Genomic DNA, 21,201 nt, shown 5'->3' with positions numbered 1-21,201 from the left:
ACTCACTTGTTATTAATTAGGTTCACTCATTCATCATTGTATGTACTTCCATTAAAAAAAAATCATCATTGTATGGTTTATCCATCCAATGAAATTCAGAAGAACCCTAATTTCCCCAAAATCTATGGTGCAATTTTTTATTGTGATAGAATTTTAGTTGGTTCTTCTTCAAAGGCACCTTCATCATATCCTCACTTTAGAGACAGTTTGTAAAATGACCATTGGTAACAATTTAATTAATAAAAATTTCTCTTTTTTCAAATATATATTTTGAATTTGCAGAACAAAATTAATTGGTATAACACACTTTCCTCATTTTTTGGTCACTAAATTGTTCCCTTCCTAAACTTCTCTAAAACCCTAAATTCAACGTCCCATATACTGACAGAACCCTCAAACCATTATACTTATACATCTTATACATACTCAATCAAACCCTCACTATTATAACACTACTAACACAAGGATGATGTGTTATATATCTTAATTTTCTTAGAGGTGTCAAAACAAAGTAACATATTAAATCCCATACTTATAATTTTAAAACTCGGATTAGTGATCAATCCGATCAAAGTACTTGGTCGAACCAGTAAATCATTAGTTAGACCGCATGACTATTAACTCTATCTGTGTAAAATATTTTAAAAATATTAATGACTTAAATTTCAAAACTATTCATATAAAATAATAATTCATAATTATAAAATTTAATAAAAGATATTCTATTAAATAAATTAATGAAAATTTATAGATTTAAAAATATACCATTAACAAAAAGAAAATTAACAAGTACTTTATTAATGCATGATATATATCATATACGTGATAGTTAGAAACTATACAAAAAAATCCAGATGAGTTTATCTCAATTGGTAGGAACGTTGTATCTTGGGGTTCGAACTTCGGATACTCCACTCATTGATCTTACAGAAAATAAGATTTTAGCCACTAAAAAAATATAAAAACAAAGTGATGTTTAGGGAGAAAAATAGATTATGTGCTTGAGTTGTTGCGTGAGTTATTCATGTGGTATTCTCATGTTTCCAACAATAAAATAAAAATGAAAGAGTTAATTATATATGATTTTGATACGCCATTTTTTGGTGGTGTTACTAAGTGACGGAGAAGAAAAAAATACATTATCCGAAAAGACAAAATATATTATTATATATCATGAAAGACAAAATAGAAAAAGGTAGAAAATTTATTCACCAAAAAAAAAAAGGTAGAAAAAAAAAGACAAATAGAAATTAAAAAATATATTAAAAGTTTAATAAAAATGAATAAAATTTGATGGTCATTTATGTCAGATATTTACTAAAGTTAAGTGACCATTGAATGAAGGAAGAGATAACCAGGATACATCGATGCTCCTTATAGTCATTTCACAATAAACAAATTGCTATAAATTTTTCGAATAATTTTCTGTTTATTACATGCAAAAGCGGTAAGACAAATATGGTTGCTGGAATCCCAAGTTTCTTTTATGCTTTGTTTATTTTTCTTTCTTTATTTCTTGTCGCAACCGGTGAAAGTAAGTCACTTTAATTTTGCACCATTTTCAAATTTATAATTTATCTCATAAATTATTTCATCACTTTTTATTTTATTTACAATTCTTTTGTTCTTATTTGACATCACAGATTTTATTCTTTGCTACACTACCAAAGATTGTCCAAAAAATATGTGTTTTCCTCCTCAAACTCCGAGGTGCATGGAATATTATTGTAAATGCATGTAAGTGTAACATTTGAGATGAAAGTATGGAAAACAATGTCAGCATAAAATTATAATTTTATATGAAATTGGCCCTTCCTATTTTAAAATTATCTATTAGTTAGATTTTTGTACTTAAAAATGATGATTTAACGCATTATAAGTAATGTAACATACAACTTGTCTTGTGCCATGTGCCTCGCGTGACTTTGTTAATTGAATAGGTTTTTGTCCGTCGTGCCTGCGCCTAGCGCAGGTTGTTGACACAGATCAAATTTTTGTGAATTCTATTTAAGGGACCGGCCAGTTCTAACCTAGGTGTTGATTTATACCTCTTAGCTTGGAGAGCAGAAAATATGTTTTTGAGAAGACAAAGGATGAAGAATCAACATCCTTGTTCATCATTAGTATCCTTAATTTAGAAAAGAACCAAAATTTCGAATTCAGTAATTGAGGATTCGGTATGAAATTCTTTTTTCTTTCTACATTCATTCTCATCCAATTAAAATACTTTATATTCAGATTTTTTTCCATATCTTCTGCTATATAATTTTGGATAGAGCTACCAACAATTATATCCAATAATTCCCTGTCGTAATTATAAGAAATCGATTGGTTAACTTAATTGCTATGTCTAATTCTATCAGGGGCGTCTCCGAGTTTTAGGAGACTCTGTGCAAAATATAAAAACGACCCCTTAATAAAAAAAAAAATTTTAAAAAAATTGTTGATTTAAATTGAATATAATATAAAAAAAAATCAATCTTATAAACATATAAATTATCAATATTAAATCAATTGCATTAAATTAAATGGAACAAGAAATACAAAATAATTATCTTTGTATATAACGTCAAAAAGGAACATCCTAATCTAAGATCAAATTGTATGCAAAGATTAAAATGGACTAGAACTATATTTACAATTATGGATAACTAATCTATTGATACATATGATATTTTATGAACATTAACAATATATAACTATTATTTTATGGCCTAAAAATTAATCTATTAATATACATTTGATATTTTATAGGTATAAATAATATATAAATAATATTAATATACAGTTGAGGTCCTCAAAATTTTGAGGCCCGATGCCATCGCACACCTCGCAGATGTGTGCGAGACGCCTCTGAATTCTATTATGAGTAGCTAAGTCTCTTTATATTAGGTCGATAGATCATGATCATCCTTGGATCGATATGAACCATGTAAATGGTTGAAGATCTTATGATGCAATTTAATTGCTAATAATATTATTCACTTTGCTAATAATATTATTCACTTAAAAAAACTCATTTGGGTTGGTGCATTGGTATTGGCTTGGGACCTGGGAGTGTACGCTCCTCTTGAGGTCTGAGGTTCGATTCTCTCTGGCGCCAATTTGAGTGGGCTAATTTAGCTTCTTCAAAAAAAAAAAAAAAATAATATTATTCACTTATCTATGTGTGTATTGCTTTTTATGAATTGATGAATTTATGAATCGGTCTTAGGTAACAAATGATTCCTAACCGTAACTTTTGGAACTAGAAATTGAGATAATTGTTCAATCAATAATTATTTTCTCGTCTAATCCTCTTTAATCTGTTGAAATCAACCAATTTTACTTTCTCGTCTAATAATCTCAATATATATATATATATATATGCTCAGCAGACCCTTGCTTTTACATCCTTGATTTGATAGAATTGTTTAGTTGGAATCAGTGACGGAGCCAGAAACTTTGAATAGTGGGGGCAACATTTAGGTAAACAAAAATATAATATTAGTAATATACTATCATTTTCAATGCATATATTGAATATATATCATTTTTTCTTTATAAAAAAAATCTCTTTTATATCCTTTTAAAATTTCTTAACAAATCTCACTTAGAGCATCTCTAATAGGGGTATCTAAAGGAGTTTTATATGCTAAGAATTCATAATTTTTTTTCTTCTTATCATTAGAGCAACCGTGATCATGACAGAGTGAGTATAAAAAAAGTTCGAAATATACTTTATTTAAGGTGTCGTATCATCAATTTAATATTGACTTTTTTTCTATGAGTTGCATAATTTTACATCATTGGAGCACAATATGTATGAGTACATAAATAACAAATAAAGTTTGCCAAAAATCAACTTAAATATGAGTAATTATTAAATGTTAAACAAGTCTTGTTTAAAGAAAGGGCAAACCACCATTTTAGTCCTTGAAAGTGTATCTCGCAATCACATTTGTCCCAGAATGTATCAAAATTGCAATTAGGTTGACAAGTGTCTCTTTTATTAATCATTTTGATCTTCAAATCTGATTTTAGGTAGTCAACTTAGCACTCAAATGTATTTTACGTTGGTCATTTTAGTCCATAACATTACTAATAAAAGAGATACTATGGGTGTATTTACAATTTTAATATATTTAAGGATCAATATAACAGCGAGTTACACATCCAAAGACTAAAATGATGGTTTGCTCTTAAAGAAATGATACTATATAAAAGAAAAACATATACATGCATTATAGTGAAGACACACTATGTCATTCGTTGTTGTAATATATGCATCTTTTTCCAAAAAGAAAAGTATTTTAAACTATGCATTGCTAGACACATATACATATTACTAGTACATAGTAGCAATTTAAAATTGAAGTGGGGGCTCCTGCCTACACAGCCATGTACATGGCTCCGTCCCTGGTTGGAATTGAAACAATCTTTGTAGATACGAATTTAATATATCACTTAACGATAGTTTGGTACACTTGCCAAATTTAATCATCAAGGTGCCTGAGAAGCTCAAGAGGTGCAGAAAAAACTCCCAATTTGAAATGCATAATTAAATACAATAGTTTTGAATAAAATACGTAGTGAATTGTCACATGAGCTTAGCTCAATTGATAGGACATTGCATTATATATGCAGGGAGCTGGGGTTCGAACCCCGATCATCACACTTTTCCACTTTAAGGGTGAAATTTCTAGCCACCAAAGTCGCATGGAAAAATACATAGTCAATTTGAAGAGAATAACATTATTGTAACTTTCGCTTCCAATTGAGGTTAACAATGGCATATTTTATACTTTTATATAAGCACCAAAAATTACTTCAAATTACAAAATTAACAAAAAAATAATATAAACTAATTTCCTTAATAAAACGGGCACATACATATGCTCAATGTTCTTACAAGGTATAAACTATCAGCTATAAACTATAAATTATCAACTAACTTATCAATCATCCGCTATTTTTAACGAACATAGCCTAATAAATGTTTGTCATTTTTTTTATAAGCAAAATATTATTTTAAGGGAGTACAAGGGGTTCTCAATCCCTTACAATACAAAACAACTGATTATATGCTTTGAAGACATGCATGAGGATCAACACACCAATTAGAAAAAGACAAGGAGAGAAATAACTTTGATGTTTTCCAATAAAGAAGAGGTATTAGATAGATCCCCATTGAACACCACATTATTTTATGTGTTTCCAAATGCACCAAGTAGTAGCCAACCAAATCAAGTGACTCACACATTTACCTTTTTTTATTTAACCATATTCCCGAAGCATAAGAAATGGTTCTAACCTTCCAAACCTGTCGGAATATTGTAACCTACCCATCTATAAATATCTTCCCACACACCTTGAATAAAAGAACACCGGAAGAAGAGATGGGAGCAATCTTCGCTAAACAGAAAGCAGAAAAATACAATGGGATATCATTTGTGTTGAGCAAAATACTTCTATGATGAAGCGCGACCCTCATATGTAATTTATGTAATAAAAGTCTCCAACCAAAAACGCTTACCTTAGAAGGAACATCATTCTTCCAAAGCTTCTGGAGAGCCCCTATAACATTGACATCCAATACATCATAGTTTTGAGATTGCAGTAACAAATTATAACAAGATGTTACAGAAAAAACACCAACGAATCTCAACATTCACCTTCATCTATCATCGCAATCCGATTGAAGCAAAATACCGTCTAACAACTTCTGAAGGTCAAGCTAATGGTTATCACTGTTAGTCAAAGAATCTCGCCATTGCCAAGTCCACAAGTGAGTTACACCATCCCATTTCGACCTATATGAAATCATAGCATATTGACTTGTTTCTTTAAGAAAAAGATTAGGAAACGATTCACTAAAAGGTTGATTTCCACACCATTTAAACTTCCAAAAACCAACCTTATGCCCGTTGCCGACGCAACAACTCACATTGTCTTTAAACCAATTAACATCGCCCTCCCTTCTGATACCCATCACATCCTTCCACCAAGTAGAATCCTTAGGTCTGTTCACAATTGTTACTCCACCCAACAATCTCGTAGTCGTAGGTAGATGACCATAACTAAATCTCAACAAATCTGTCCACACCGTTTCTCCATCATCTAAAAACCTCTATTTCCATTTGCTAAACAATGCTAAAAAAATGATATTTATTTGTGATCAATAAATATAAAAGAAAAATTACAAGATAAATACTTGTGATAATAAAAACATACACAAATATTGGTGTAAAATAGCGGATAGCTGATAAACTAGTTTATAGCGGATGATCTTATAGAAAATGATTTTTAACTTATAGCGAATAAACTAATTGATTTAATTTATAGTGTTCGATAAAATAAATGGTTAAATTAATTTATAAGTATGAAATCACAAGAAATAAAATTTGAAGAAAAAATATAAGCTATAATTTTTTTTTTGTGCTCTTTTTTGGTCATACTATGAACTATAAATTATAAGCTCATCTGCTAATAGTAATACATAAAAAAATGGCAGACACAAAAGATATATTTGTCGATTGTCATTGATTTATAACATACATAGCAAATTGATTAACAAAAAAAGCAAAAGAAAGAACTTTTATTGTGTGCTATTTCAATTTCAATTGTAAGTTGAAAACAATTGCGAGAACAAAAGCAAATCGTGATGAAGAGATTGCTACTTCTGCTAAAACCCTTTGGTGTATCACCGCATCCTTCTCACACTCATCCTCAGGTATTTCTTCTTCAATAATGGCTTCATGGGTACCACCCACTATGTTCCTTTTTCGATTACTCACTCATTTCTTATGATTGCTTTTGTTTGTGGTATTGAATCTTCTAAGAATGGGTTAATGCCTTAATGGGTAGTTTTTGTTTCATACTTTCTTATTTGCATGCATATTGTTTGATAAAATGTCTATGTGGGTGTTTGTTAGCTTATGCTTGGTTATAGTCGAAATGGGTAAGTGGAAAATCACAAGATTAAAAGTTTTAGTGAAATGTTCAATGCTTATATGTTTATGCTTGTATGTTTGACATGTGTAATTCTGTAAGTAACAAATGCCAACAAACGTAGAGTTGCATTCAATCACTTTCATTTTCTTGATTTATTAGCGATGTCTACATGTCAAGTGTCATGTTGAGTGTTTGTGTTCGCATCAGTGCCATGTTGGTGTTTGTGTCGGTTCTTAAGAATCTGTTTGGATTGATGGAACATAATGAAATAGAGTGGAACAAAATGGAATGGAACCGATATTCAATTGTTCGGCTACTTTACAATGTAACAGAGCAAAGTTTCCATTCCAATGTTTGGACAGTGGGCGGAATGAAATGAGTTAAAACTTTATAATTCCATTTTTACACTTTTAAATATATAAAAAAATCACTATTATGTAATTACCAAAGAAAATCACTATTATATAGAACCATGCATAAACTAAAATTCTACTATTGAAGTGGATACACAAAATCAATTATCAAACCTATGTTGTTAATCTCAGATGGGTAGCGCTATAGCGGTATAGCGGCCATGTACAAATTAAACATAAATTCCAACAACATATACAAAAGGACTTTCTTACTTAATAATTATACTAAATATTGTCATTTACCATCAAAATAGGTTCTAAATAAAGACTAATAACATTCCATGAAGTTCTAGAAATACTCAAAATGACATCCCATTACAATTCTAGAAGTATTCAAAATGACATCCCATTAAAATAAAGCATAAGCAAGTTCTAAAAGTAAACAAAATAATGACAAGCCATTAATCTTTTGAAGCCCCCTTGAAGCCACATCTGCTTCTGCCTCATCTTCACTTCTAAGCTCCACCACATTATGAAGGAGAAAAAGTGATTGGGTGAAGGAGCCGTTGAAAGAGAAGAGGAGAAGAGTGTGAACGTGAAGTATATGTGAGAAAATAAAGAAGAAACAAAGGGTTACTTTATATGATGTGATGGTTACTTTTTATGTGCAGAAAAGTCCAAAATACCCTTTACTTTATGCTTTATTTCCAAAATAAGGGATTTTATCAATTTTTCCCCCTCCAAAACGCAATAGCAGCCAAATAGCGCTACCAATCCGCTACGCCACCACTATCACAACGTTATTATCCTGCAAATAGCGGCCGCTATTTCCGCTTCTCTAAATAGCGGAAAGCGGCCTTATAGCATAGCGGAGAGGTGGTAAAACGCTACGCTACAGCGCTGTAGCGCGCTATAGCGGCGCTATTAACATCATAGTATCAAACCGAAAGACTGTTTGAGATTAATTCATCAAACCAAAAGAACTTCAATTACAATTAATTATACTATGTGCATGATGAGAATGAAGGACCAGATTAATTCATCACCAATATGATAATTTAATCCAATTGTATAAAGTGATAGTAACTAATATGGGAACAAATCTTTGATTTCTAATGGTTTTATGATGAAACAAGTGGTGAGTCAAAAAAAAAAAAAATCATTAAACAAGTGAAAGTGAACGATAAGTTATACTTGTATGTACACGAAAAATGGAAACGAACATAAATCAGGGCAGAAACAATGCAAAAACAGTGAAAAATTGAGCAAAAACATAAGTAAAAATAATCGGTAGGAAGAAGAAATGCTAGGTGATGTGAAGAAAAGGATTCATTCCATCCCACACACCTCAAATTGGGAAGGAAGAAAAATTAGAGAGAATGATCGAATGGAATGGAATGGAATGGAATGTATTCCATCATGCCTCACTCCATTCCATTCATATTTTTAAAAATCCAAAGAATGGAATCTTAAATTTTAGGCATAAAAAAGAAGATTTTGTATTTTGTGTCCAGCTACATTTTATAAGCATACATTTCATCCCTACCAAGAAAAGCTTTAGTAGTTTAGTGTTCCATGCTTATTTATGTATGATTGTTTATGATGGAAAAGAGCTGGTAGTAGTTAATAGTTATACAAATGAGCTAGAGTCTAGAACCAATAAAATAGTTATGTTCTGTGTGTATGTTATGTATGTGTATATAAGTTTATATAGGAAATGTATCATCTGAGTGTGTGAATGTGACATTTCTGCGGTTTTTGGCTTATGTTTTACTTGGATAGTAGGCATAATTATAGGTCTTTTTTGTTTCATTTGAAGTTTTAATTCTATTTTATAATTACAGGTCTTAGACTTCTTGAATAATAGGCATAAGGTGCACCATGATTCCATAAACTTTTGTCAAGAAATTCTGCGGAAAAAACCAGTTGAATGGAAAGCTGTGCTTCGAAACAATTTGACACAACCCATCAATGATGTGGACTTGGTTGTTACAATCGGTGGTGATGGAACTCTTCTGCAAGCCAGCCATTTTGTGGATGACAAAATTCCAGTTCTTGGAGTGAACTCTGATCCTACACGGATTGATGAGGTTGATATGCATGTACTCGTGTAGTCATGGCTTTAGATTTTCAACATTCTATTTGAACATTTTTTGGAATATGCCAATTTTAGTATTCCTTTCACAAAATAACTGATCTGACCAGGTAATTTATTTTAGGTGGAACAATTCAGTGGAGAGTTTGATGCTACCAGAAGCACTGGTCATCTTTGTTCTGCAACTGTTGAAAACTTTGAACAAGTAAGATTAGCTCCTTCCTAACTTTATAGATGAAATAGTAGATGTTATAGTTTTTTCTTTCTTGCTATACATTGAGATTGAGGGTGTAGCAGCTGCTGTCAAATTCAATAACACTGTTGTCATAATGATGAATCGGTAATTACTGCTGTGAAGACAATTATTATACTCTACCTGTCAAAGCTATTTTAGCATGGAATAACGATAGCACCGGTTTGAGGTTCGAATGTACATCTAGTCAGCAATGAGAAAAGTACTTCATCTACATGATTTCATCCTTTTAGTTGAGCTTTGAAAAGTGTAAACATGATCGTAGTAGCTGACTATATTTTATTCATGTCAAATAACCGATTATCCCAAAAGTTTAAGCTGTTAGGATAGAGCCACACCACATCAATGGTTTTATATTATTTCTAACACGCCCCTCACGCAAGAGCCCACTTGGGCTTGAAGCGTGAATAATGCATAGGCCCACCTACCATATGCTTAAATTCCACTTTTTAATTAGAAAGTGAGGGGAGCGGGAATCGAACTTTAGACCACTTAGTCATAGAGGCTCTGATAGCATGTCAAACTCATCCTAGATCCTTGTTAATTGTTTTTTGTGGAGACCTCCCATATTTGGGCCACCCGTTGTTGTTGATCCCACGTTCCAGCTTGTTCAGTCCTGGACGTGAGGGGGTGTGTTAGAAGTCCCACATTGGCTAGAGATATGGCAAAGATAGCCTTTATAAGTGTAGTGCAAACCTCAACTCTCAAGCTAGCTTTTGTGGTTGAGTATAGGCCTGCCAAATTCTAAAATTGTATCAGATGTTGGGCCACCTGTTATCAGGTTTCCGCTATCGGGCCGCCCACCGTTTATATCCGCGCACCAAGCCCAATAGTGCTGGGCGCGATGGGGTGGGTTAAGAAGTCTCACATCAGTTGAAAGATGGCCTGACTAAGTGTTTATAAACTAGAGACAATCCTCACCTTACTAGCCAGTTTTGTAAGGATTAGTTAGACCCAAAACTCAATTCTAAGAATTCAGTATTATCTTTTCTCTATCTATTTTTTAAAATCTTTTTCAGGTTCTAGATGGTATACTCGAAGGTCGAGTTGCTCCTTCTGAATTAACAAGGATAAGGATATCTGTAAATGGACTACACTTGTCAACTTATGCACTCAATGATGTCTTAGTTGCACATCCATGTCCTGCTTCACTCTCTAGGTTCTCCTTCAGGTAAGAGCATCCTTGTGAGATATCAAAACTCTGATTCATGTACTTTTTTTATTTTGTTTTATAGAGAAAACCCATTTTAGTAAAATAAAAGCAACTTTTTAATACCCGGAAAAAAAATCGGCACAACTTAGTCCCTGAGACTCAAAGAGGAGACATAAAAAAATTGGATCTCAAGGACTAAGTTGTCTCGTCTTGGTTACTTATTTTTCTGCAGGGACTAGAAGTTACTCTTATTTTTCTTAAGGACCAAATTGAGTCTCCCAATTTTTTTCGTAGACTTAAATGAGTATCCAGTCTTGTTTTTTACTTGTTTTCATTTCCGAAATTGATTCGTTGTCTCCCACCGCCAAAAGAAAAGATGATGAAAATACAAACTACCAAAAAACAAATAGAAATTAATTAAGCTTTAAGCTTATATGTATGCAGAATTACAAAGGAAGATCAACCATGTTCACCACAAGTTAACTGTAGATCAAGTGGTCTAAGAGTTTCAACAGCCGCCGGTTCAACAGCTGCAATGCTTTCCGCCGGTGGATTTCCGATGTCCATTTCATCTCGTGATCTCCAGTACATGGTAAGGGAGCCAATCTCGCCTGCGACAGTGTCTGACTTTATGCATGGATTGATTAAACAAGACGAAAAAATGAATGCTGCATGGACTTGTAGCAAAGGTGTGATATTTATCGATGGTTCTCATATCAACTACACCATTCAAGATGGGGACATCATTGAGATTTCATCCAAAGCACCTAGTCTTAAAGTTTTCTTGCCTCATCACTTGTTACAATTAGCAAAGATGTGAAGTAAAGTGAACTTTTTTATCATAAGAAGGCGATACAAATTTTGTTGGAGGATTTGTGTGAGTACTGAGTAGTGATAAAGTTTAGGCCACATTAGCTGACATTACTTTTAATCATGCAAATGACCTTTTCTTCTTAAGGGATGAGAACTACAAACACAAATTGATATTAAAGCCTTAAATATGAAGCTGACTTGAGTGATCATGGAGGGATTAAGGGTTTTGTTAGAGCCCCCAAGGTAAAAAAGGATGATTTTGAACAAGTTTACTGTATTTTTTTTTTTGTAAATAGCTGTAAAGGTTGCTTCTTTCAGTTATGTGCTGGCTTTTATTTTATTTCTTATTGTTTGTAGATGAAGTGGCAAGAATCACTGAAACTCACACACACAATTGCAAAGTCCTGGGTTCGAACCCGGGTGAGATGCCCAACTTAATAATATCGGCATTGTCAATTGAGTTAGGTCATACAGACAACTGATATTCCTACCTAGGATAAACATTTTTGTATTTCAAAGGCTGATTTAGGCTAATTTCAAAGGCCTTTATGCAATTTTTTATTATTATTGTTATCTACTGTGAGAATTTTTTTTGTGATTTCAAAGGCCTTTATGCATAAATTTCATTGCAACAATGGGTATTAAAAATGATATTTGTTCTTTGGACTATTGAATTGATGAGTTTGCGAAAACTTCTCTTCCCCCCACACCCCACATCTCTTTTATCCCCCTGTCTGGAATTTCGTTTTTGCCCATGCATAAATAGTTTGGAAAATATTTTCCGAACAGCTTAAATATTATTTTCAACCGCAAAAAAGTTCGAAAAATACTTTAGGAATGTTTTTTGTTTGGGCAAAATTGGAATTTATGCACACTAGGGCCTAAATGGGCCTGTTCTTAGTATAGGCCTGAATGTTTTTCAATCGTCACTTTTTACACTTATGGCAATTGAAATGCACCGATAGGTAAGATAAGTAGTAATTTGGTAAAATTATTATTCTCTTTCTATTATTTGTTATGTTTTTTTTAATATGTGTAAAGTGACTAAAGATGACGGTTATTGTGGGATGAATGGATTATTGTTTGAGGAGGAACCAAGGTTATCAAAACCGGACCGACCGGTCGGACTGTGAACCGGGAGTGAAAGCGGTTCGGTTAGGTGCAAAAAACGGACATCAAGCTGACCGGAAAAAAACTGTTCGGACCGGTTACGAACCGGTTCAAATCGGTGAACCGGCCGAGCGGTAAACTGGGAATACAATGACGTTATTTGCAGGTAAACCGGTCGGTCTGAATTTTATTTTTTAAACTGGAATACAAATCGTTTTAGATACAGGAAAGTGAAACTGAAATTAGATTAGGCGGAACAGAACAAATTTTTTTTAGATTAAGTTGTTATGGTTGTTCACTATTGAAATAAATAATAGAGGACAATTTATTTAGTTTGTTTTCATAGATGCAAAAGAAGAAAGAAAAAAAGATATTAGATGGAGAAGGAGAAAAATAATAAAGTCATGATGCTTATATCGAGAGATGACTTGATAGATGAAAATAAAAAAGATGGGGAAGAAGAATGGAAGCAGAGAGTGAGAAAGAGACGTACTCTATAGATGAAAAATGAGAGTGAGAGAGTCTGTATAGATGAAAATATTAGAAAAGGAGGCGGCTGCAATACTTTGTGTTATAATTTAGGGTTTTTTTTATGGGTTGAGCTTTATAAAAGAATAAGCCCATAGTGATTTTTTATTTATTTAGAATATTAGCAACTATTTTTTTCCTTTTTGAGTAATTGTTTATATAATTTTATTTATATATTAATTAAAATATATATTTAATTAAAAACGGTCCGACCCGGTTGAACCTCGGTCCGACCAATTGAACCTTGAACCGGTAAACTCATCGGTTCGATGTCCGGTTCGATTCTGATTACCTTGGGAGGAACTTTTCTTGCCTTCCCATGTCACTTTAGATGTACACATTTTAAAAAAATAAATTGAATTTTGCATTGCTCCAACAAACTATGTCTTTTTTTTTTTTGCCAATAATGATGAAAACTATTTTTATTTTTTTACAATAATGATGAAAACTAATTTTTATTCCTTTTGAAAACAATTGATTAAACTATCTTTTCGTTCTGTGGCTCAAAATAAGTTTAATTAGATTTACTTTTTTTTTTTGACAAACTTTAATTAGATTTACTTATATAAACATAAATATTGAAATTTCATTTTCAATGTAAAGAAATATCCCTACTCTTGCATCAATACACTCGACAATCTCAGATCCAAGCTTTGAATTAAAACCTTCCCCTTACTCCTTTTATCTAAAACTATGGTGTATCTTATTTTATGGTACAAAATAGCAGAAAATATGGTGTATCTTATTTTATGGTACAAAATATGGTGTACAAAATAGCAGAAAATATGGTGTGTCTTAAAACCTTCCCCTTACTCCTTTTATCTAAAACTATGGTGTATCTTATTTTATGGTACAAAATATCTCATCCATTTTTGTAACTCATTTTCATTTCCATATATTTTGCCTAAACAGTGGGGCCTTGAGAAACTGTCTAAAGCCTCCATTCCCTATTTCTTGGGAACAAGAAGAGGCATGACCAAACATTTTGCCATTTCATTATGTTAACACAAATGAATACACTTTCCAAAATAAATGGATGTATATCATCCTCAGTCAATCAGCATAATAAAATAGAAGACTCTAAAAAAAAAAAAATAATCAAAAGGCCAAAGTTTATTATCCACAAACAACGTAGAGTATATTAAATGTCTTCATATTTGCGGGTCCTGTTTTCATATTTAGGTTTTATTTTTAATACTCGTATTCAGTTAAAAGATTGATTAATTTAAGAACAATTCGACCTCAATTAGTAGAGGGTGTAATTGAAGTACGAGTAAAACTTTGTATGAATTATATCAATACATAAATTGAGATAAAATATTCGAACATGAGATGTAAAGAAAAGCACTCTTTAAAATTTAAAGCCTATAACATCAGGAGTCTAGGGTTTATGGTTTGCATAATGTGGAGTCCTAGTTCATAGAAAAACTTTGGTTTAAATGCAGGTTTTACCCCTCTAACTTTCATAATACAGGTTTGAATAAATGTAAGGTTTGGGTCTTAAAATTATAGTCTAAATTTTTTAGGGTTTTTTAGCCCGGCTTGAAAAAATCCGTTTAAAATACGGTTATCTCACGTGGGCCACGAGTTGCCGGTAACTTGTATAAATCAAAATAAACACCCAAAAAATTAAAATAGAAACTAAACGAAGTAACTTAATTGTGACTTAATATAAGGGTTCCATTGGTTAACACCTTATTTCCTATACTAAATTATATATGATTGTATTTGATCACTAAAATATAACTCTTAAATATTTCATAGTTCACGTACAAAAAAAAATATTTCATAGTTCTTCATGAAACTTCGCAATTTCTTTCCTTTACATTCAAAATCTTATATCAGTATGCATTTTAAACATATATGTAATTGTGCTAATGTTAATCACCCTTCATCATGTATTTCTTCTTTCAAAGTCTTGTATATTAATTTTAAATTTTATTTTGATAAACTATTTAACAATATTGAAAAGAAAAAAATTGTCAAAATAAAATTAAATATGGGCAACCCGTCAAGCTGTGGCCATATAGAGACGCGAGCTCGGGTAATAATTTTCGAGCCCGTTTTTAAATAGGGTTGTTTTAGCCCGACCCGATAAAATTCAAAGCTCGTTTAATCTGATCTATTTAAGGTTAGATGACCTGTTTTGACAGTTTGACGACAGTCACATCTAATATAGAACTTCTTAACATAATATATAATTATTACATTCATTTAAAAATATAAAAGTGTAAGTTAGTAAGTTATAAGTATACATTTTTTCTGAGTGAATAAGTGAAAATTTAGTCTATCAAGTATATATACACATTTAATTTTTATTTTTTTTAATCAAGCGTGTACACATTTAGTTGTACCAAGATTAAATCAATTCATAAATTGACCGACTTTCGGTTGAACGAACATATTCCTGCATACTAGTATCTCATCCTCTTGAATGAATCAGGGAAAATTTCTCATACAAGTTAAGAATATTTTCCTGTTTTCTATAGTAAACCCTATAAATAGTATTCTTGACCATATCTTAAACAACAGTCTTATTTGAATAAAATAAAATCAAATACAAGCTGAGTAGAAATGTCTAAATTGTTGGCGTCGGATGTTAGAATCAGGGTTCAAAGTCCGATCATTCCACTTTGTGTGTGTGAGTTTTCAATAGCTTTGTCATTTCGTCTATCAACAAAAAAAACATACGTCTATAATCTCAATTCAATATTTGATAATATCAATATCGTTAAGTTTGACGCTTTCATCTAAATTATCTAAATTTAAAAAAAAAAAAAAAAAAACTATAATCCCCAATTATATGTAAATTCTAGTAGTATTGTTATTTCATTTTCAAACAAAAATTAATACTAATTTATTATTTTCAGAAAATAATAATAATTTAGTTTAAAAAAAATAAAAATAAAAAAAGTGAGTAATCATTTAATGCTCAAAAAAGTGAGTAATCATTTCATATTTTTAATTATAAAAAAAGTACTAGTAAAGTAAAGAATCATTTAAACGAATCTCTCAATATGTTGAAAAAAATAATCAAAGAATACAAGGTTCACATAAAAAGAACCTACCAAACAAATAGAATAAAAAAACCCAAAGATATTTTTGTTCTTTTTAAGATATTAAAATTTTCTCTTACAATGTACAATGAACAAAGCCAGCAAAGGCGGTCTCCTATGCCACGACACTACCATATTTCTGCCACGTGTCATTCAACTACGTGGCACAAAAATATCCTCCATTTTTTTTTTCTCTTTCTTAAACCCTCTTTTTCTTTCAATTTTCTCAAAAACCTTTTGATAATTTTTCTTAACTTTAGAGAAGAAACTTTGGTGTGGGAAAATTGAGATTTGAATTGGGTTTGTTTCAAAATTTGAAATTTTAGGATGAAAATTCAGTGTAACGTGTGTGAAGGTGCAGAAGCTAAGGTTCTTTGTTGTGCTGATGAAGCAGCTTTGTGTTGGGAATGTGATGAGAAAGTTCATGCTGCTAATAAGCTTGCTAGTAAACATCAAAGAGTTCCTCTTTCTACATCTTCTTCTCATATGCCTAAATGTGATATTTGTCAGGTATTTTATTTTTGTCATTTTCTAATTTGGTTTTAACTTTGTGGATTAAAAGAATTTTTTTTTATTGATTTATTTGATTGCTAATTTTATGAAATTAATTTTGAGTGGTAAGTAAATCCTTGAAAATTAAAAAATTTGGGCATGATTTGATCAAGTTTTGGTATTAGATACTCTTACCGATAAGCTCAACCTAAGAACATCGTATTTATTTTATTACAGAGTCGGAGTTCGAATTTTGAACGCTTGTGGAATTTTAGCCACTGACTACCTAACAAACAAAAAAATTACTGTTAAGGATATTGTATATTTATTTTCTTTGATTATAAGATTTGTTGCTGACTTTGAACTCAATTTTTTATAGTTGCAATATGTTGAAACTTTTTTTGAAATTAATATAATTGATACTTTTCAATTTTAGGATTTGCAATAAGTTCCCTTTTGTTGTTTTAGGAAGAGGGCATTTTTTTATATGATTGTGGAGCTAAACTGAAGTTCTTTATATTTTGGAATCATTTGTTGATCACCAACTGAAATCTATAATCTTTACAAGGTCTACTCTAATACACATCTTATTCCGATATGTAACGGTACACTGCTGAGTTGGATAATTTTGGTATGTCCAAAAATTAATAGATGTTATTTCTGAACCTATCAGAATTATCCGGTGTACCATTCCATATCTAAATAAGATGTCTACTGAATAATTCACCTTTTATAATGTCTAATCTAAGACGGGCACTAACACCGGATACGACACTAGCATGACACGTCAACCTGTTTAATAATTTGACTAAATTGAATTAATTGAATGTAACTACGTGAGTGTCAATGACACTTCTTCAATACGAAGTGTCTGTGTTACATAGGTCTTTTGTGGTTGTATGCGATCGAGAACTTTGTTAATTTGTTTATTGGTCATGTTTTTGTGACGAAACCATTGTCAGCATTTTTGTTGAGTCAGAGAACCTTGTTAATTTGATATTTGTCCTGGCTCAGTTTGAATGAAGTTGAAGAGTGTCATTTTACATCTTGCAGGAAGCATTTGGCTATTTCTTTTGCCTCGAGGACCGTGCTTTACTCTGTCGAAAATGTGATTTAGCAATACACACTGCAAATGCCTTTGTCTCAGGACATCAAAGGTTTCTTCTCACCGGTGTAAAAGTCGGCCTTGAGGATGCCGGTGCTTCTTCAAATTCCATGAAGTCAGATTCTGGTGAGAAAGTTTCCGATACAAAATCTTCTTCTGTATCTAGAAAGGTTTCTACAATGCCTCAATCATCAGAATACAATGAAATGTTTCCTACTGATCAAGGTGGTAGAGTTATGGAATTTCCACCTGCAAAGGTTTCTTATGGTGGTGGTTCTTCATCTGGAAACATGTCACAGTGGACAATTGATGAATTTTTCGGCGTAAACGATTTCAGTCAGAACTATAACTACATGGATGGATCATCAAGGGTATGTTCATAGTTGCTGCATTTGTATATGATTAGATTAGATCATTTGCAAATATTGGTTTCCTATCTACGTTGCGAATGTACTGGTGTTATATGATTGGTTGATTGAAGTGCCGGTGTTTTGTTTCTTTCTTTTTCACTTAGTTTTAAGCTCATCTCAACCATGGAAAGTTTTACCTTTCAGAAGTCAAATATTCATTTTGACTTCTCAAAACATGTTATAAACATTCTTTTCTGAAATGAATATTGAAAATAGGGCCTTGTTTGGAAAAACAACTTAATCAAGTGTTTATAGTATAACTGCTTATGTATAAGCTAAATAATAAAATGAAGACAAACTGTTGTATATAAATTGTAAGTTGTTTTTATAAACTATCTTGAAAAACTTATACAAATAAATTTAAAACTGCGTATGGACATGTCATGCACCGTTTTCATAAGCTCCTCATAAGTGTTTATTTCAGTAGATAAGTTCAAATAAGTCGATCAAACTTTATTTAAGTAGTTCAGTGTTAAGCTCTACGGTTGTATGCTTATGTGATCATCTGACGAGTTCTTGCAGGCTGACAGTGGTAAGCTTGATGATTCTGATTCTCCTGTTTTAAGATCCAACGAAGAAGAAATGGAGTACGACGACTACATGGACCGCGTTCCAGATTCATCTTGGACAGTCCCTCAAATCCCTTCGCCTCCTACAGCTTCTGGACTATACTGGCCGAAAAACCCTCGGTATGCATCCGATAATGCTCTATTTGTTCCTGACATAGGCATTTCTACCATGCAACATCCTCAGAATAGTAGTAATTTTTCAAGACCGTGGAATCATCACTAATTCGGTTCCTCTGATCCCTTCCTTGTAACTTATAGACAATGATCTTTCATTTGTTATGAAGTGTTGTCATCTTAGAGAGAAATTTAAGTTGATTAGTTTAATATTTCTATTCATGGTTGTTTTAGTTTCTTCTTTGGAGTAAATTTCTAACTCCACTTAATTGGAGTGATGAAAGCTTTTCATTTAAGTTTGTTGTTGTAGAATTCTTATTTCATTTCTAGAATCCAATTTAGATACAACTATTTGGATATCTTGTTCAATTTTAATTGGTTTTTTTTTAGAGTTTTGCTCCTTCACTAGTATGCATCTCAAGCTTGTAAAAAGTTAGGTTATCATGAACCTATATTGTTGGAGTACTAGCACAATAAAACCTGTTTTATCTTGTTTACTTTGTGTCTTTGGCAACACAACTAACCTAGCTTATAGCTTATTATATTATTTTTTAAGTTTCATAAAATTAGAAGTATTTAGTAACAAACTTTTTTCACTAGCTTATAACTTTTTTTCAGATGTTATTTCAAGTAGCGTTTGAGCTTATAACTATTCATCTTTCATTGCCTAAGCTTATAAGAAAAATGTCATACTATTGAAGGAATTCTTAAATGATTATGCAATATATGTTCTTATTAAAAAAACAATTAAGGGTCTGTTTGGTTTGAGGTAGATGGAGGGGAGGTGAGAGGGTAATTTTGACAAAACAATTTCCTTCTATTAAATCATTTAAAAAAAAAAAAGTTTTAACAGATATTCCCTTTACCAATTTTTTTTTTTTTTTCAAGAATAAAAAACTTTTTTTTAAAAAAAAATTAATAAAAAAAATATTTTTTGGTCAAGATTATCCCCTCACATTCCTTCCTCTCCATCTACCTCGAACCAAGCAGGTCCTAAGTGTCGTGTTGGTGTCGATTCTTTTTGAAAGTCTATTTTTCTTTATTTGCCGACGTTTTATAAAATTTATCTTTGACTATTAGTTGTAGAGAGAAATTGGTGGAATGAGATAATAAATAGTTAAAGGTGGTACTATATAAAAATGACAAATAATTATATTCTATAAAAAGTAACAAAACTTGTTAAAGAAGTGAAGGTAGTAATTGCAATAAATATGAAGCTAATATGAGATGATGATATGTTGTTTTTATTATTTTGTGGTGGCAACCGCCGTCGCTTACCAAAACCGGCCGGTGGCTGCCGATTTCTTTCACATTAGTTAAATGGTCAAGCTAGATAGGAATTTATGACCTATCATTTGTGGAAAGGGGTATTTTGTCTACTATCTTGATCAATAGAAGAAAAATTTAATGTTAATAACTTCTTTCTCCAAAAGTAGCTGATTACATGACAGATTTTTCTTTTAATATTAATTTTTTCTCCGATAATTTAATTTAACTTCTGGCAAAAATAAAGATTAGTTTTTCACATTTTTATAATGAGAAAAAAATAGTCATTGGTCGGTTGCAATAGAGGGATTAATTCTTTTTTCAGTACAAAAATATTGGAGATTAATTTGAATTTTATTTTTATCATTGAGTAATTGTGAGTATGATATGAGTCTCCACTTAATTTTTTTTAAAGTTTCCTTATTTAGAAGTTACACTTTAAAAGCTAATTTTACCAAACACTTTAATTTCAATAAGCTAGCTTTTTAACTATCAGCTATAAGCTAGCTTTTCAGCTATCAGCTAGCTTATAGCTTATTTTTATCAAACAGACCCTAATGTCTACTTGGTGAATGGACTGAGATGCCATTGATCTTCTCACTTCTAGTTTCTTTAATTGGATTTTTGCACCAAAACAAATTGATGATTTTGTCTAAATATATCTAGATTTTCTTGATATATATCTTGATATTCTTGACCAAGTGGGATGATATTTTCCTATTTTCTCAATTTTCAACTTATTTTTCCAACTACATTAAAACACAAACAAATAATGGATATGCTTTGCCGAGAATAATCTCTCAAATTTATTTAGATCTAACGTATTGATAAAGTGGTAAATATCATTTAAAATTTACATAGCTGTAAAATTTTAAATTAGATTCCAAATGAAATAATTAGTTGAATAATATGGATAAAATCAGTGGATATCTTACCGCATAATCTCTCAAA

General features: G+C 31.5%; 2 protein-coding genes across 3 annotated transcripts; both read left to right on the top strand.

Moving 5' to 3' along the window:
* Positions 1-1,394: 1,394 nt before the first annotated feature.
* Positions 1,395-12,173, top strand: LOC123894946 (NADH kinase). Of its 2 annotated transcripts, XM_045945096.1 has the most exons (7): positions 1,395-1,534; positions 1,644-1,737; positions 6,610-6,712; positions 9,131-9,376; positions 9,506-9,586; positions 10,654-10,805; positions 11,232-12,173. In XM_045945096.1, exons 3-7 carry the CDS (start codon positions 6,644-6,646, stop codon positions 11,605-11,607), a joined length of 924 nt encoding a protein of 307 aa, XP_045801052.1. In that variant the 5' UTR covers positions 1,395-1,534; positions 1,644-1,737; positions 6,610-6,643; the 3' UTR covers positions 11,608-12,173. The 2 variants fall into 2 exon arrangements, 1 of the variants encoding a protein (XP_045801052.1); XR_006804022.1 differs by lacking the exons at positions 1,395-1,534; positions 1,644-1,737 and having other exon boundaries at positions 6,391-6,712; positions 11,232-11,843; positions 11,958-12,173.
* Positions 12,174-16,307: 4,134 nt separating this feature from the next.
* Positions 16,308-19,481, top strand: LOC123894945 (B-box zinc finger protein 22). The gene is made up of 3 exons (XM_045945095.1): positions 16,308-16,804; positions 17,840-18,262; positions 18,824-19,481. The coding sequence occupies exons 1-3, from the start codon at positions 16,622-16,624 to the stop codon at positions 19,091-19,093; spliced, it is 876 nt and encodes a 291-aa protein (XP_045801051.1). The 5' UTR covers positions 16,308-16,621; the 3' UTR covers positions 19,094-19,481.
* Positions 19,482-21,201: the final 1,720 nt, after the last annotated feature.

This window comes from Trifolium pratense, linkage group LG7 (assembly GCF_020283565.1).
Source record: "Trifolium pratense cultivar HEN17-A07 linkage group LG7, ARS_RC_1.1, whole genome shotgun sequence".
Lineage (NCBI taxonomy): Eukaryota > Viridiplantae > Streptophyta > Magnoliopsida > Fabales > Fabaceae > Trifolium > Trifolium pratense.
This window is presented reverse-complemented; position numbering and strand designations above follow the sequence as displayed.

Excerpts from the sequence above, each read along its gene's own strand:
- LOC123894946 (XM_045945096.1), top strand. The coding sequence starts at position 6,644 with ATGAAGAGATTGCTACTTCTGCTAAAACCCTTTGGTGTATCACCGCAT. Across the intron at positions 6,713-9,130 it reads CTTCTCACACTCATCCTCAG|GTCTTAGACTTCTTGAATAA; the intron begins GTATTTCTTCTT and ends TTATAATTACAG. Across the intron at positions 9,587-10,653 it reads CTGTTGAAAACTTTGAACAA|GTTCTAGATGGTATACTCGA; the intron begins GTAAGATTAGCT and ends AATCTTTTTCAG.
- LOC123894945 (XM_045945095.1), top strand. The coding sequence starts at position 16,622 with ATGAAAATTCAGTGTAACGTGTGTGAAGGTGCAGAAGCTAAGGTTCTT. Across the intron at positions 16,805-17,839 it reads CTAAATGTGATATTTGTCAG|GAAGCATTTGGCTATTTCTT; the intron begins GTATTTTATTTT and ends TACATCTTGCAG. Across the intron at positions 18,263-18,823 it reads ACATGGATGGATCATCAAGG|GCTGACAGTGGTAAGCTTGA; the intron begins GTATGTTCATAG and ends GAGTTCTTGCAG.